This window comes from Lutjanus erythropterus, chromosome 8 (genome assembly GCF_056507025.1).
Source record: "Lutjanus erythropterus isolate fLutEry1 chromosome 8, fLutEry1.hap2, whole genome shotgun sequence".
Lineage (NCBI taxonomy): Eukaryota > Metazoa > Chordata > Actinopteri > Lutjaniformes > Lutjanidae > Lutjanus > Lutjanus erythropterus.
The window spans coordinates 23355454-23374225 of NC_139324.1; the positions used below are offsets into that span (position 1 = coordinate 23355454).

The 18772-nt window shown below is 40.4% G+C and overlaps 1 protein-coding gene across 1 annotated transcript; it reads right to left on the reverse strand.

The window, feature by feature from the left end:
- Positions 1 to 4509: 4509 nt before the first annotated feature.
- Positions 4510 to 18047, reverse strand: trim45 (tripartite motif containing 45). Its single transcript, XM_084724067.1, has 8 exons — positions 17423 to 18047; positions 15629 to 15917; positions 15242 to 15387; positions 13127 to 13443; positions 9270 to 9399; positions 7585 to 7699; positions 6951 to 7077; positions 4510 to 5404 (listed from the first exon to the last, which is right to left on the reverse strand). Exons 1-8 carry the CDS (start codon positions 17899 to 17901, stop codon positions 5250 to 5252), a joined length of 1758 nt encoding a protein of 585 aa, XP_084580193.1. The 5' UTR covers positions 17902 to 18047; the 3' UTR covers positions 4510 to 5249.
- Positions 18048 to 18772: the final 725 nt, after the last annotated feature.

Here is an 18772-nt window from a genome sequence, read left to right on the forward strand (position 1 = left end):
TTCATGTTTATGGTGATGATAAATAAACAAATTCATCCATCTTCTTCCGCTTATCCAGAATAAAGAATAAATGTAGAATATTTCATATGTGAAATGCTTTTATTTTGTTTGTTTTTTCTTTGACATATGATATAAACCTCATAGCCATTACAATCACATATGACAACTTAGGTTAATTTTATATTTTATATATTAAAGGTAGACAAAACTAACAAATAAAATAGTGCAGGGAGATCAAAAAAACCTTATTTGAAGCACCCACCTAAATATTTAAATTTCCACACAGTTATTGACAACACAAAAGTAACAGAAAATAATATAACTAAATGGCAAGCTAAACCTAACAAAATGAATGATGAACACAACAATAATAATTATTTAAAAGCAGAAAATGTGAAAGTTAAATGCTTTTTAAAGCATCCTTTGTAATTTGTTACTCCTAAATCTGATCAAAAAATTGACCTCTGCAAATGAAACATTTAGGAGAGAAGATCTAAAGAAAAGGTTTGAAATATCAGATGTCAGCTGTTGCCATTTTATTTTTTCACAGTAGACGACGTTACATGTGATAAATTCTCTTGTGCTTTATTAAAATGTATGATTCTGATTATGACTATAATTAGAATTAGATGTTGTTGTCACATAGTCCTTGCACACCTTCTTTTTGGTTACCTGTCAGGATGATGAAAGCTGAATCTCAGCTCCTCTGCAGATGAACTTTCTATAACTCTTTCTGGATAAGCGTAACTGGCAAAGCATGAAAACATAAAAAGCACCAAATGTAAAAGATTAAACATAAGAAAAGATGTCTCTCGCCTGTGAGACAATATTGTATCATGATCGTTGGTTCTCTCAATTACAAGCTACATTAGTTGAGAGCTCAATGGCGGGTGAAGGAGCTTTATGAGGTCTGGCAGAAGTCCTTCTCTCTGGGGTTCACAGCCGCGGTGAGCGTCCTGCCATTTGCAATGCACTGTCACTGTTCAGTTTGGTGTGTGTGTGTGTGTGTGTGTGTGTGTGTTAGTGGGCTTAGTTCCTACTGAACTGATTCACTCAAAGAAGGGAGAGAGTGAAGGAAGTGAGAAATCAATAATAAAGACAGATTTTGAAGCACTCCATCATCTTTAACCCAAACCTGGCCTTACCTAATGGAGGCGTTTCTGTGTGTGCGTGCGTGTGTGTGTCTTTGCCCACAGTGACCTTTACTTTCCGCATCTAACCCCTCTCCTGCTGCCGTTTGAATGGCCGTCAGTTAATCACTCATTTCCAATTTGCTGTAACTGAACAATTACTGTGTTTGATTAAGCAGTGTCACCATCGCTGACACTGCTGATGTAACTTCCTCTGTGATGGCTTTTAGTGGAACAGGTCCCCATTCATCAAACATTCATATTAAGAGAGTCAATCTTAAACCGCTTAAGACATTTTTCATGATAATGCAGTATTCATCAGGAGCCTCTTAGCTCGGAATGACTCTGGTAAAGACGGCTTTTCAGAACGCTGATTATGAATGATTTGTAGGAACAAGAGCGGAAACCTTAATGTCACAGGCAGAGGAGGGACAAGATCATTAGTTCTGGTGGAGCAGGCACAAAAATGTAGCTCTCTCCTGCCACCTAGTGGTTTGGAAAGTGTCTATCAAGCATAATAAACTAAAAGCTCTCATAAAGTGTTAAAATAGGAGGTCACTGAGGATATGAACAGTATTTTTTTTTTATCATGTAGGTAGTTTCTAATCAGTTTGATTTACTCATTGAAATCTAAAGATTATATATCCATAGAAATGTTCACCATTAGATGTAATCGTGTGCTAAGTACACTGTCATATGGAAAAGAAAGGCTATAATATCTGGAGGAAAATACTTGTATCAGTGTTGTGTAAATAATAAAATAATATTTATTATTTTGATTGATTTTTCATTCTTTCTCAATATTGATATTTTAAATGACAAATTGAATGCATGTGACTGGGACTGATGTGTTATCCTATTAAGATATTTGTGTGTAATTTTGTCATAATGAGTGAATGAATTCTTGAGATATGGCCAAAAATATCTTCAGTGAGGTCACTGTGACCTTGTCTTTTACCATCAAAATCTAATCAGTTCATCTTTGAGTCCAAACTTTTGCCAAGTTTGACTAAATTACCTCAAGGCGTTCTCGAGATATCACATTCACAAGAATAAGATGACCTAAAAACATAATGCCTGTGGCCACAGCTGAGCCATAAAAGCATTTTTAAATGTTTTTCAAAACTTCTGAATCACACCTCACAGAGGTCCTACTACAAACAGTTAAGTCTGCGCAGAAAGAAAATTAGTCTGATCAGTCCTGTAGTATTCAAGATTAGCTGCAGACAAGCTCTAGACTGAGTGATCATGCACACACACACACACACACACACACACACACACACACACACACACACACACACACACACACACACACACACACGCAAGCAACTGCATAATCTTCTCTGGGCTTACTGGCAGGGATAATAAAAGTACCTTGTGCATGATCTTGATCTCTGCCTGAGTCATGTCACAGATTTCCATCATCAGTGGACAATCCAGAAAACAACTAACATGATCCCATGCTACCTAAGGTGATCAAATTATGTCTTCTGTTATTGTTTTAATATGAGAGAGACCCCCAGCGACACAACTTAGTTATATATTGTGTATTTAAATGAAAATAAGTTACACTCACCTGGTACTGAGAAATAAGTGTGTTTATTTTGATTGTACAGACTTGAACATTTCAGTAAAAATTTGTGAGGCAGACAAAAAGTACATAATGTGAACAGCAGCAGAATAGTCAGTGTTAGAGAAGCTCTCTGTCATTATGAAAACCTTGGACCACAAATCAGATCAAGTCATTTGCATATGTCTGCTTTACTTTTCATAGCTACAATCAGCAAATCCTAAGTAAAACACATCTATCTGCACACGTAGTTGAGATATGTCATATTCAGAATACAAAAAATACACAGAGGCATCAAGTGGCTCATTATGAGTTCCAGGTTTGTGGTTTTAAGTCAGTGCTGTGACGCAGCCTCTGGAGAGGAACAACTTTGTATTCTAAGAGGAGGCTGACTGTACCTTCTAGGTCACAGTGTTTCCCAGATAAAGAAGGCACAGTGGAGTCGGGTTGCTAATGAAGGGAAAACACAATTCTGTGCAGATCTGACTGACTTTCTCCTAAAAACAGTAACAAGCTCTCAAGATTGATATGTTGAACCTTTACAGTGTTTAAAAAAAAAAACAGGACTGTTTCACATTTTTAACAGGGTCAGAATAATCCTGGGTGACTTTACAGGCACAGTGTATTCCAGCTCAGTGCTCATATTCAGGAGGAGCTGTTTGTCTGCATCTTCCCATCATTAATATGATACTGGAACCAGTAGTCTTCACAAACAGTATGTGACGTCACAATACAGACATCAACTCATCAATGGAATATAATCAAATTATAGGTATTAATTGTTATTTATTTTTCAACCAAATGTACCTAGCTGTTGTTCGTACCATGAAATAATATGATATTAGGTGCAGTAAATGCACAGCATTCATGTTTTGTGTGTAAATGGCAATTTTGGTGGGTAACATTTATTATTTGGTAATTACTACGTAACAAAAACTTAAGTACCTGTTGTTAAGACCTCTTTATTACACAGTTGTTACCAAGTTCTTACAACTTAATATCCTGTGATTATTGTTTAGAAAAGTAATTACCTGAAGGGAGCATAAACAAATAATAAATGAAAAATATGCTGAACTCATAACTGACAGAGTTTATGCCTGTAACAACTTGCTAAGTGTGTCTACAAACAAATTAGCTGCAGTAAGTATTGTGAAATAACTAGTAAATATATTTCTTGATACTCAGAACAGATATGAACAAACAAAAGTCTTTTAAGTGTAACATTACTGTTATTCTCAAAAACAAACATTTTGATAAGGTTCTCTAAATTTAGTTATTAAACAGTTGTGAGCAAGCTGTACATTTTGCTCTCAGTGCTCTCTGATAGACAAACTATTACAGCTACACTGTTTGTACAGTAGCTCAATCACAACATTACAATTTCAGTACAGTATTAACTGATAATATCTGCCTTCTGATTTATTTAGTTATTCTGTAAAAGAGATGATTTCAGAATTACTTACTTGACCACTGTCATTACTGTATTAATGATCCAAACTACAACCCAGGTTCCAAAAAAACAATGTGTCCAAGAAAGTTGGGACACTGAAAAACACACTTGTCACACATTTTACCAGTTTCTGCTTTTTCAATAATATTTTGATTAATTGTGCAACCCTATCCATTAACACATTTCAAAAAAATGTGGATGGTACATTTGCAAATGATTGCATTCTGTTTTTATTCAAGCTTTATACAGCATCCCAACTATTTTGGAATCAGGGTTGTAAAATCATAATTCATGAAAATGTAAACTCACTTAGCCTTTATGGGTTGTTGTTCGCCTCGCCTCGATCACTGTTTCACCAAACAGTGATCAGTGCAGACTGATAAATATTATTGTTCACATCCTTCAGCATCACAATCGTTTTCGAGGCACGATATTTCAACAGATACTTTTCTTGACGGAAAGATATAAAACATACAAAAGTATTAAATTCTCAGCAGTTTGGTTATTCTCAGTGTTTCTATTTTAATGAGTTCTACATTTAAGATACAAAACACTGATTTAGGCACTTTTGAAACTGACTGCAGCTTCAAGGTTAAAAAATAATCTGTTTGATGGGATGACTGGTGAAGGGAAAGTGTAACAGTGAGGAAGTGAAAATTAGCTCCTCTCTAAGGTGCCTTTCAGCAAGGCTTTAAACATATTTGATTCAGGAGGAAACAAGCTTCTGTAATTGGAGTGTTTCTTTTTCTTTCTCATCTATCTTTCCATGTGTAGGCAGAGCTTGGACAAAAAGGCACTTTACAACGTTCATTTAGAGACTTTAGCTCACACTGTGGTATTTGTCTTAATGGTGAGCTGGCTGCTGTTTCACAATGAGGCCGAGGCACAGCTGAGTGCTCCCAAGACACGGTGACTTTGATGTCCTGCCTCTGTCACGGTGTCTTTACAGCTTCACTTTTCTTGTCTGACCTTATCAATTCTGCGCAGGATTTACACCAGCAACCCTGAGATTACTCCCCCAGCTGCTCTGACCTTTTGGTTGCTGTCATCTGTTATTAACTTGCATCATCCTGACAGGTCTTGTCTCTGTGTCACCTCATAGCTCCACAGTTCGCAGGTGTCCGCGGGGGGAGACTGCAGCCAACACACTCTGAGGCAAACACTCCGACTGCTCCACGGTGCTGCCACAACAAGACCAGTGGGGCTTCCCGGGGTGTCCTTTATGACTGTGGCCACAACCTTTAAATCCTCCTGCAGTCACACAGACAGGTAAGAAGACAGACGGACACGGGATCGGGGGGGTTATTAGTCCTTCCAGAGTCGCACAATGTTGAGATAAAACTTGAATCTCTGAAATCATGGCTCAATGATGCATTGGAGCTGTAGTGTCCCGTAAGACTAGAGCACATTTAGCATTTAGCCCAGCAGTTACTGCTCAGGGCCCCGTTTCCCAGAGCCTTCATAGTGCTACGTGCGTCGTAAGTTGTATTTTAAGGTCTCCCTTAAGGTTGTCCCAACAGCCCGTAACCTTAAGGGAGACCTTAAAATACAACTTACAACGCATGTAGTGCTACGAAGGCTCTGGGAAACGGGGCCCTGTTCAGTTGCAACAAACAGACACTGAAGAAAAAAGTATTTTTTGCAGTCTGAGAGGAGAAAGGTTGATTCTCTGGGAGGTCACCATCCTCCAGCTCTGGTGCCTCAAACATGTTTGTCTGTACATGTCCAATAAAGCTGCTAGAGGGAGCATGAATTTTTCAAGTCGTAGTGGTATTTGACAGCAGCTGTGGCTCATTTTTACTTCTTTTTTTTTTAAAGATTAATTTTGGGCTTTTGCCTTATTAATTGGATAGGGACAGCTGAAGATATGACAGGAAAGGGGGAAGAGAGAGGGGGAATGACACGCAGCAAATGGGTCACGGGATTCGAAACAGTGACTGCTGCAGAGGACCAACAGCCTCAGTACACGGGACGAACGCTCTACCAACCCCGGCTCATTTTTACTTTTATATTTCGAGTACATTTCAGAGCCTCTACCTTTTCACTTTAATTTGAGGAAAGTGGTTGAGTTAGTACTTTTACCAAAGTCTTTTTTACACAAGTATCTGTAATTGAGTAAAGAATGTGTGCACTTTTGCCAGCTCTCACTATATATTATTTAGCCATGTCCAGTGCATAGCAATGCCCAGGAACACGTACCACATTTTTCTCTTTTAGAGGTGGACAAGGAGCAAAATGAAGGCAGATGTGAACAGAGTTACTTCTACAGTCGAGTTGCAACACCTTAAGGGAAACATTTCCCTCAAATATTTGTACAGTTTTGTATATCATCAATATCTGAATGATTATGTTTCTGATGCTAAGAGTTTCTTATTGAGAGAATTGTGCTTCCTTTCTCAAAATAAAACATGTCTTGTGATGGCGTGATTCATATAATGTGCACAAAAAAACTTATGTGACTAACTGCGAGTTATTAACGATTAATCGTATCTTAATCTGATGTTTGGATAAATAAGATGAGCTTAAATATGATTGCACAGGAAAGATCAAATGAATGCATTACAACAAAATTTGTTTCTCCTGAAAACAGAAGTCATTCCACCCAAAAAGGCACAGATGATTGTGTCATCTAATAATGTCATAAGCCCCAGTTCCAACCTGTCCCTCCATCTGTTCTCTCTCCATGTCCAACTTGAAAACACAGTGTGCCACTGTGAACCATTGTTTCTGTCCACTGTGAAAAACTGAATGAAAACTGTCCCTCTGACCAGACATTTTAATGATCTCTTGTGTGTACCTGGCATGGTTCCTGGGCAGCCACAGCGAGCCTCTTTGGCTCCTCCACTGGAGCAGAAGGAGCAGCAGTGAAACGTCCCACTGTGACGCCTCAGCTTCCTCTTCACATTCAGAACAAACGGAGAACCCTGCACAGCGAGACAGGATAGAGTCAGTCAGTCGGTATGTCTGAGTTGACACAGCCAACATTACAGTGTCTACAAGGAACTGTCATATTGTGTTAGACAAAGGCGGAAGTGTTTCCACCGCCATAACCACAACATAACAGATAAAAACTACTACTACTACTACTACTACTAATAATAATGATAATAACAAGGCGTCAATATTTCTCCATTGCAGGGGGCAAATTTAACAGTCACATGCAGCCTATTTAATGAGTTTTTGCCAGCAGAGGATTTTGTCCATATTGATTTAATTTGTCGTGATGATGTTAACAGCCCTGAGGTGGTACGCTGTGAGCTGCTGGGAACACCATGGCTCAATTCAACTCTGTGTTTAACTATTTTGACATGCCATTCTCAGATACAAAACATAATAATTAAGAAATAAGGAAGACAAAAAAAGAACTGTTTCTATCAAATTCCTTGCATTCTTATATTTTGCTGTGACAAACTATGTAAGCTGGTTTTTACCTTGACATGCTGGGCTTTGACACAAACCCACACTGAATAGAGTCCTGCCTCATTAGGTGTGTATGAAACGCCGTAGGATCCGTCGCTGTTGTCAACCACTGTCGTCTCCACTGTGCTGAAGGAAAGAAAACAAATCAACGAAAATGCAAATGATAAACAATTCTGTTTTACAAAAATAAGTCGGCAGCATTGATTTCTTCAGTTTTTATCTCCTCTCATCAAATTTCCTTCTGACAGTTAAATTGTGTCACAACAGCAGCACTGGGCAGAGCACATAAACAATAAACAGTTCTTCAGCATGCAAAGTTTGCTTCTTGTTTCATTCAAATCATCACCGATATCTGATCGTGAATTAAGTGATTCTTCCATGGAGGTTGGCCTATTTCATTCATCAACACATTGTCACTGTCTGTTACACTGCTGATCAGTTATGAGAGTCTTGTGATTACTGAGGTGTAACCGACAAGTTTGATGTGTAAAAAAACCTGTGCCTGGCATGTGTGTGAGTTGCACTGTTCAAGTGGGCTGTGTGGACGCTCTAACTGGTCAATATGGCCACCGAAATGAAAACCAGCAGGTAATGCCACGCACACACACTGCTCCAGTGTGTAGTGTGACCCAGCTGTTATCTCTGTAGGAATTCTTTCCATAATGTTGTCAGGCATTTAAGGCACAGAATGAATATGTGAGTCTGTCAGTGGCAAAACAAGCACTTTTTGTGGACATGCATTGAAAGCGCACAATTGCCCATAAGAAACTATGAAGACAGGCGTTCATAAATGCATCTTATCTGTTGCAGATAAGGAATGATGGTAAAAATCAGATATTAATCACATGATTCTTCCTGGCCGTTAATGAAATATGGAATGGAAGAACATTTGAAACAGACCAGCAAAACATGATCCACAATTATCTGTGTAATTTTGGAGAGGTTTATATGGACGCTGCTTCTCCTGTTAAAGAGTCAAAAATAGCACAGAACACAGGTGCAGAGTGCTCTGCTGACCTGCTCTGAGCAGCTGGGTGCCAGATGGTGAAAAATCTGATCACGCCGACATCTAAACTGCACTAATGGGCTGATAATGAGAGCAGTCTTACTGAGAGCCAGTCAATGCATGGCTTCAGAACATTCAAGCTGCATGAGTTGTTGCAGTGTTTTGCAGCATTTCCATCCAAAGTGCCCAGAACCTTTAGTCCCAGGAACCACTTTTAAGGAAACGAAATGGTTAATTCAGCCTGTTGTGCGTGTTTCCAACTTGCTCTAAATATCTTTGAAAATGAGGCGAACTAATCTGCTGACATATGAAAAAGCAAACGCTGTTTCTGCATATCACCTGGACCTTGTCGTTATTCCATCTGTCTAATGCTTTCTTTTGTAACTCTATGTAGATTTTGAAGCACACTGAACAAAAGGCAACCTTATTTGTGGCTGCAACTTTTTTAAAATGGTTGATTAAAAAAATAGTGAGTGCTTGATCAGTCAGAAATGTTCAGTACTGCACCACTAAAGTTGCTGTGCTTCTGTAAATGACTATCCCCTTTTTAAGGGGGTTAAAATAATTTCCCCAGAACTTAACTTAGAGTCCCTGGACCCTTCGGTGGAAACACAACCTTTCTTAGTGAATCAGAAAGGTCACAGAAGCCTGAATGTTGACACAGTGGGTCACACTCTCTCTTACACTGACCAGTTCTTCTTCTCCTTGTGGACGATGCTGACCAGGACATGCTCTCCACCTCGTGTCATCTGCTCCCCAGCTGAGTCTCGGCACACCAGGGTGAAGTGGCCCTGCTGCCCCTCCCTGCCCCTCTGCAGACCTGTGACCAGGGGGTTAGACGTTAGAGACCATAATGACACAAACACACTAACACAACACATATACAATATGTATGTCAATCTTAGATATTGTTAACTGAATGTAAACTGTCTCTGAATTTTTTTTTACAATGATGGAAAAATCTGAAGGCCATTTGTTGACTGTAACAAGTAGTGAGATCCACACACACACACACACACACACACACACACACACACACACACACACACACACACACACACACACACACACACACACACACACACACACACACAGAAAAAAAGATTATCTGTTACACAATCAATCTTTTTACACAAATATAAACACAGAGAGTCTAAACAACAGGCAGAAAGACAATCACACACATACACACACACAAACTTAGAAGGACTTTCTGTCTCCCCAAGGTGTACAAGTGATCCTGCATGGGGAAATCACATTAAAACAGGCACTTCATCATTGAGACACAGCAAAAAATGGAGACACTTAAGACATTTGTCTTGTTCCTCTAAAGACTTCAGTCACACACACACACACACCGTCTCACCCAAAAAAACGACCCCCAACTGAATGCTTGTGTAAGACGCTTTCCTCCTGAACATATGGTGGTTGCAGTCAGTTTTAAGTGCAACTCCAGGCACAGCTGTGCTTAAGTACTGCTGACCAGAGTTTTCCTCACATCATTATTTAGTGTTTCATTAACTTGCTCTGCTGTGCTCTGGCTCAAGATATTCATCAGATGTTGGGCGTTGTTGCCGTGTAAAACCCAACCAATCATTCATTCATATGAATGATGAATGTTGCTTTACATTTCCTTGCCAGACTCTATTAGCCACTCGATAACTAATTATCCTACACCGTGTATATCGTCTGTCAGTATTCAGTGTTTTCTGGTAGCTGCCGGGGGATCAGTCTGGATGCTGTTTAAGTTGATACTGTTGCTAATCAAACTACTTCTGCTAATATGTGTATAAAGAAACCTTTCATGCTTATTCACTTTCTTTCTGAGATTGACATGACAATTTATAACAGTCTTTTGTCAGCGATAAGCAGAGCTGCAGTTGGAATGTGTTTAGCATGGTTTAACATAAAGACAGGAAGCTGGAGGAAGCAGCTAGCATGACCTTACAGCCAAATTAAATGTTATTGAACCTGTTAGGATGGGGCATACAATACTTTTATAATTTTAATTGGCATATGGAATCCACTGACGCCATATTATTCCTACATGGACACCCATAGACATATATAAGTAGATGCCACATTGGCCTTCGGATTGTACATCAATTTTGCCGTTACAACAGACAAGTCAAGACTGACCTGTGAACAAATACATGTAAACAGCTGTGACTTTGCTGGATAAAAAGCACTTTAATGTTCATTTCTCAATCGAGTTCCATGAACTGTGTTAAATTCATGGGTTCACGATCTACGTAGAGTAAGAAAAAGAAGTTTTGTTCCTTTTTCTGACTTACTCCATGTAGATCATGAAGCCGAAGTGGTAACAGCGTCTACATATAATCTACCTATGGCTTCACTCACATTCAACCTCAGCAGCCTGAGGTCTGATAGTAACTGAAAAACAGCTGGGTGGGTGTGGAGGGCCTGTTAGATTTGAAATGAATAACTTTTATAAATAAAGGAGGATATTTCCTTCAAATTCTGGATAGTTGTATTCAGTCTGAGTGCAGTAATTACTACCACCGCCATCGTTCAACTCCTTCTGCTACTACAACAATTACTATCATCTGGAACACTAGTTCTATTACTACTATCACTGCTGCTGCTAATGGGTGTGAATTATCTGTGAATTTATATGTGTGCCTGCTAAGCCGAGTACCCAGCAGCTGTCACCATTACAGACGCAGCTGTTCTGGCCCACATTTCACCTGTGCTGTACAGCCTGTACAAGTTCAAATCCACCACTTCAAACCCTCTTATCACACAGAGAGGGGATAATCGTCAGTAAGCCGCTATGATTCAGCTTTCTAATAGTCAACACAGAAATCTAGCCTTTATCTGCCCCCTTAAATTAAAGTGTCACACTGCGTGAAGCTGATCAAAGTTAAGTTGGGAGGCACAAACAACTCAAAGGTAGGAAAAGCTGGTTTAGCCGATGTAGAGATACTACGGATTTATGCAGCCCAGAGCCGGATAAAAAAAGAGAGGCTTTAACCACACATTCAGATACAAAAAGGAAGTGTGAATAAATCGACAGGTCACCGCTTGTGTGCTTTATATGGCCCCAGACCAAACAAAGTGCACACAGTATAATACAGCCACAAGCAAGTGCCCACACAAATGCTTGACATAATACATGGACTGATCTTTTGGCAAACGCTAAACACAATACAACAACACACTTCCTCTTTTACACTTAGAGGACACAGCATAGAAGTCTTTATTTGCCAAGGTTTTCCCATTTCCCACACAGGTAAACACTATTTAAAGCTGAGCCTTTCATAGAAACAAGCTGCAACAAATCTCTGCTGGCTGCATGTGTGTGTGTGTGTGTGTGTGTGTGTGTGTGTACTGGAGAGCTCTTGTGAGTCTTAGGGCTGAAACTTTCATTATCATTAAATCTGTGAATTATTAGAATTTTGAACAAGGGGGGATCACACCAGCCGCGACCCTGTCAACCCATCTTCAAATTCAGCCTTCATTCTGATGTCACCTAGACATCTGTTAAGTATCATGACTGCATCCTGCACAGTTGTGACCCTACTGCGCTGACACAATCTGTCCACCGACACATGAGGGCAGTGCAGCACCGAGACAGGCAACACATGCCAAAATACTCAAATCCAAAGTGAAAACAATACAGGCCACACACTGTCACAGCCGGTGATAATCAAGTTATTGTTCAATCTATTGTCAGGTTTCCATTAACTTATTTTAATGCCCATTTTGACATATTGAAAAAACAACCTGAGTTTCACCAAAGTTTTTACACTTGCTTGAGGTGTCTGTTACAGCCACGTGTAACGTACCTTATACGGCCAACTTCAGACGAAACTATGCTTTGTGTATTCAGTATACAGTTATATGGTAACATCATATAATATCGTCAGTTCCACTAAAAAATGTCAAAAAATGCCTTTCACAGTTTCTTACAGCCCAGTGTTATGTCTTCATGTTGCCTGTTTTGTCCAAGTTCCAAAAATATTCAATTTACAATATAAAAAAAAAATAGTAAAGGAGTATCAGTATCAATATCAACCACTGATAAGCTGGAATTAACAAATGTTTATAAAACTCTGTCACTTGCAATATCACTTGTTGACTTTTGTTTCCCTCTTTTACAGTGTGTGTGTGTGTGTGTGTGTGTGTGTGTGTGTGTGTGTGTGTGTGTGTGTGTGTGTGTGTATGTGTGTGTGTGTGCATGCTATGTTTGTGTGTAAACATCTCATCAGTGCACTGACTTCAGGCCTGTTGAGTCACCTCAACATTCCTTCAGTCCACAGGAATTCCTGTCTTTGAGCTTTAAGCACCCAGGAAGGTAACAATAGTCTTTAACTGCTCCAGGCCAACCCAGTGACCCCCCCCACCCCAAATCCTTAACCAGACCCCTCCACATCCCCACCAGCCTGCCTGCAACTTGTCCCACAAAACAAAAACATGGGATGAACAGTTGAAACATCAATAAAAAACATGGCTGTTGTTACGATTAGGAAAGGAGACATTACTCTTACTAAACAAAATACATATTTGCATTGTGAGTGGTTTACCTTCGCCTTCGATGGTGCACTTGCTGACGTCCACCGTCTTAGAGTTGATCACCCCGACCACCGGGTAGCCCTCCACCTCCCCTGCTGGCTCCCTGGGCATGAAGCTGATGCTGCTACCATCGTCGGGGACGACAGTTGCCGGGTGGGGGTCGTAGCTGCTCTCTGCCAGGCTGGTCAGTCTTCTCAGGGTGACACCTTTGGCGCTGAGGATCTCAGCGTCTGAGCCGCAGCTCAGCAATCTCTCTGCAAACTCCACACTGCCTCGGACATCCAACAAAGCCTGCTGCAGCTGTGCCCTCTGCAGGTGGAGCTGGTTCCTGTTGGATAAAGACACTGTGAATAACAAGCAGCATCTCCCATGCACACCATGACAAAGGTTTCTGTCCTGCCAGTTTAGCTCCCTACACAATATTCCCTTTAAAAACATCATTACTTTCAATAAACCATTAATTCCTTGATTAAATTATAGGTTTTTTATTTAAAGATCTATATGTAAGGGTTAGGGTTATTGTCCAAAGTCCCACCCCCTTTTGCTCTATAACAGCTGAGCAATTTGATACCTTGGTCAACTTACTCCCTTCCTGTAAAATGGATTACCTAATGTTAGCAAAACATGAGATAAATAGCTAGCTAACGATTGATATAGATTACATAGGTAGTTATTTGCTAACATTACTCAATTTAGGAAGTGAATATACAGTATTTTACAGGTCCCCAAGTAACATCTTTGACCATCTCCAATATGTATATTTTCCTTTCAACATAGATGAGCCTAGCATATAGCATATCTGACTACTGGAACTGTTATTGGAGCAGAACCAGAACAAAAGCAGAGAAATAGCTTAAGAACGGTCAGGTGGCCACTGGTTGCATTCATACTCCAAACAAATAGGGCAACGCGTATCACCAGACAGTTAAGCTTATGTAACCACTAACTGATGCTAACTGTTCCTGTAGCTGCTGCTAGCTAGTTAGCTCAGTTAGCCGTGCAGCAAGCAGTCCTATTAGCTGACCCTGACCAGGCTGGGAGCGGGACAGACATGAAATGTGAGAGGAGCAAGAGGGATTAACTAATTAAATTAACTAATTTGAAAGCATCTCATGCACTCTTCTGCCTATATGAGAATAACAAAGTGTGGAGTGCTCTGTTGTGTTGTTGTGTCTTCTCGAGTGGAGAGCAACCTCTCTGCTCCACTGTTCAGGGAAAAGTCATTGCAGAGCAGCCGCAGGGTTTTTGAGGGTTTAAGTTCTTTAATGCTGCAGTGTGTGTCGGTCAGCCGGTTTTGTTTACTACTGCCGACTGCTTCTCCGTTAACGTCTCTGGGTGACGGTATAGAAAGTATTCACAATATACTTCATATTCGTCTCACAAAGGTCATTATGTGGACAATAAATCAAAACATGCTTGCAACTGCTGTCTTCTGTGATGATGAATTACAAGGTAACTCTAGCACGTGCATGCAGCAGACTGGCTGGGTGCTGGACCGCCCTTGCAATTGAGTTCTGCCTTTTTTGCTCCACCAACACCATGTTATTAACCAACATTTAGGAAATCGATTTCTGACATTTGTGAATCAACGCAGAATCGTTCACCTGTGTGTTGTGATGCATCCAAGAATGTATTTTTCCTCCTACCACTAGAATCCATTGCTCAGCTTTTTATGGTATTTATAACAGCACAAATTACCACTGACTGAGAAATCTGTAATGATACACTATGTCATTAAGTATGTGTGCCACAGCTGTTCCACAGATTTTGTGACATCTGCTGATAAATAAACATTTTTTTTTCTTTCCTTCCTCCACAGGGAGGTTAGAGGTCAGGAAAACAATCCAGGACTTGATGTGGAGCAAGACTCAGAATCAATAAAAACTACACAGACCTTGACTTGTTGTTAGTCACAGTGTGAGTGGGGAGCTTTATGAATAACTCTGAGGTATTATTTTTTGTCTTCGTTTGACATTCAGCAAAATTCCTTGGAGTGATTTTGAGATGCTTAATACTGCTCTGTGCTGACTTCTAAACTCTTCTTCTTCTATTTCATTAATTTCCCAAAAGAATATTGACAATGTTACTTGGCCTACTCCACAGTAACTGTGTTGGTTGTTCCATACCTGCGTTGAACACGAAGCTCCTCCAGGCGATGCAGCAGAGACAGGCAGTGGGCTTCCACAGCACTGGCGTAGCCTCGTGCAAATGCCCTGACCTCATTCGCTGTTGCATCCACCCGTGCCTGCAAAGCCTCCTGGGATGCATCCACCTGTAACAGAGAGGACAGAAAGAACTTTGTTGTGAAATAAGATATATGAAAACATGTCTTACAACAGGTCTTAAGAAAGATTTAGTGTCCTCAAAACCTTAAGAAGGAGGTGGTTTGTGAGTTAATATGTTGAATCTCAGTATGTAGCTTTAAGCTAAACAATAACAGGCACTTGAGTGTGATCTTAAGTCTTAATATCTTCTCAACAGAACAATGATTTTTAGAAAAGATTCTGTTGCACCTTCTGCAGGGAGTCCTTCAGGCGCTCCAGGCGAGGTCGCAGGCACGCCGTGACCAGCTCTCGGATGCGGTCCCCATGACGATCGATGACATCACCAGTGGGGCAGCAGCGGTGGTCGCGGTGCAACACGGCTGCACACTCCAGGCAGACGGGCAGGTCACAGGGCTGACAGAAGAGCCGCAGCTCCTGGCCGGGGTGGAGGGAGCAGAGGACTGGGCGGCAGAGACGACCGCGAGACTTCAGCTCCTCCAGACACTGAACAGAGTGAGACGCTGTTCGCTTCTGCCGCCTGCAGACAGGACAGAGGACAGATACAGAACAGATACAGCATTACATGTCTGTGTGTCAGAATAAAGATCCAGTTACCTCTGAACTTGACAGCAGACAATAATTAAGTAGAACCAAAGATAATAACCTTATTAGTTTGTTAAATCTCAAAACAGAACAGAATAAAACCATAAAATACTAAGCTAGCTGTTTTGAACTTCTCAGACTTGAAGATTTGAAGTGTTTCTTTCTCATATGTGATAGTAAACAATGTCACTGGCTTGTAGATAACTGGATATCCTTCACAGGCTGAGAAGATTCTCCTCCTTCTTAAGGGAAATAAAAGCATTAAAAGATTTAACTATCCAATAGTAAAGCACACACATTAATGCAGCAGTAACATTAATCCAAAAAACATCAGATATAAAAACAGAACAGTGACTGGGACCAATTTACAGCAAAATGAGTACTTTTACTTTTGATAACTCTGAGTAAACTTTGCGAATAATACTTTTACCTAAAAAATCTTGCAGAACTTTTCTTGTAGTGGAGTATTTCACAGTGCATTATTAGTACTTGTGCTTAAGTTAAAGATGTGAATACTTCCTCCACCACAGCCTATTACCTTGGTAGCAGAGTATAATGCAATCTCACACAGATTAGGGCTGAGCAACGTATTGATATTATATCGATATCTTGATATCAGACTAGATATCGTCTCAGATTTTGGATATCTGAATTTCGTTACATGGTTTAAGTGTTGTCGTTTCCTGGTTTTATAGGCTGTATTATGGTGAAGTGATGTCATTTTCTGATTTCCAGATTATTCTATCTGCTCTATTATTATTACATTTCCCAACTTAGTCATTTTAGCCACATTAGGGCTGTGTGATTTGGTAAAAATGTCACATCATGATTATTGCGACTGAATTTGCTATTGTGATATGCAATACGATTAATGGAAATGATCACTTCTGTATTACAATTTCCATTGTTTTCTAAAAAAAAACAAAAAAAAAAAAAAAAAAAACAAACCTTCAAATTGAGATGATATGATATTTGTTGGTATCTGTACCAAATAAACATGTTTTCTTGCATCTGGACAGCAGCTTTTTAGGCCAGGACAGCAGCACTACAATCCCTCATTATCATGTTGTTTTCTCAGTGATTTTTCCTTTTTTTCCAAAAAAAAAACTGATTTTGTTCTGGTTCTGCTATTTGCATATTGCATATGGATGACTTTGATCAAAAATCTCATTGTTTTAATATTTTGTGAAAGCACCAATGGTCATCCCTACAATATTTTCACAATATCGAGGTATTTGGTAGAAAAAAAAAAATCCACTATTTTAGAACTTGCGGTATTTTATTTTTGGGAAAATGAGTATCGAGATGATTATTGTATACCGCAGCATTGCCTGAAAATATCCAGACATGTAGCCCAGACCTTACATAGGTGAGGCGTCGCTTATACATGAGAGCAGAATATAAGATACTATATTAGAACAGAGTAGAGTCGGACTCTACCTGTGAGCCTGGCAGCAGAACTCGCACAGGTTGACGCAGCAGACCTCGCAGCGCTTCTCTGCGCCTCCTTCGCCGCACAGGTCGCATCCCAGCGGGCCGTCGGTCACCAGGGTCTCCAGGAAGACTTCGTCCAGCGCCAGGTGGTCGGTGCTCAGCCCGTCCGGTCCCGACGGTGGGACGTCCACCTCGGAGTCGCAGTCGGGACAGAGCACCGTGACGGTAGGTCGGTCCTCCTGCACCGCTTCGCCCCGGCTGTCCTCCACACCGTCCCGGCGACAGCGCGAGGACACCGAGAAGGGCTCCAGCTGGCCGATGCAGTCGGAGCAGAAGGTGTGCAGACACGGGAGGATTTTAGGGTCCCGGTACAAGCGTTTACACACGTTACAAACCGCTCTCGGGTTCACCATGCTTCCGTTTTGTTCTTGGTCCGACGTTAACACCGGCTGCTCCGCGTTTTCCTTCTGTTCACACTGAGCCATTTTCAGTGTTTTTTGTGACTTTTGGTGTCAAAAACAAAGCAGTGAATAACTCACCACCCTGAAACCACCGGCTGCACCAACCTGCCACGACTGAAGGAAAACTTCTCTTGAACCTTTCTTTTGCAAAACAACCACTCATGTGCAACTAAAACTAAAACTATCTACACTGTGATAACAACAACAACAAAAAAAATCATATCGTTAGTTAAAATCCCATAGGAAAGTCCCACTTTTCTCCGGGAGTAGTAGGCTGCGTTCACGGCTCCCTGGGAAATATGACACCTCACTCGCTGTCAAACCAATGGGAAGCCTCTCACGGACTATTAGGGGTGGTCCGAAGACTTTCTGGAACTCTTTAACACTGGGACTCTGACTGTCCCCATCTACTGGCAGGACTGACCACTATGTTTTTAACAGGGTGGATGGACAGATTTTTGACACTTTTTGTGTGTAGGAGACACGCCTGTCTTTAGTGGTAGAAATAATCTCTAATTTTATGCACTAAAGCTAAGATGAGTCTTAGACATTTTCCCCGACTGTGTTCGACCTGAACCTCAATTAGTATCACTGGGATCACCTGTGTTTATAAGGCTGCATTATCTATCTTTGACATTACAAACATGTAAACAAATCCACCCATTTCAGAACAACTAAAATCCACTGTATTTATTGATTAATCCAATACACACAATACATATAATAATGATAGGGTGCTTATTTGATAAGATGCATCCTCTGTATGGATCTCAATCATTATATGCTTAAATTTAATATACTATTTCATTTCTTTACAATTCTTCTTATTTCTCTTCTCCACAAGGATCAATTCTATTTCATGATATACAGACAGAGAAATAAAAAAATCACAAGC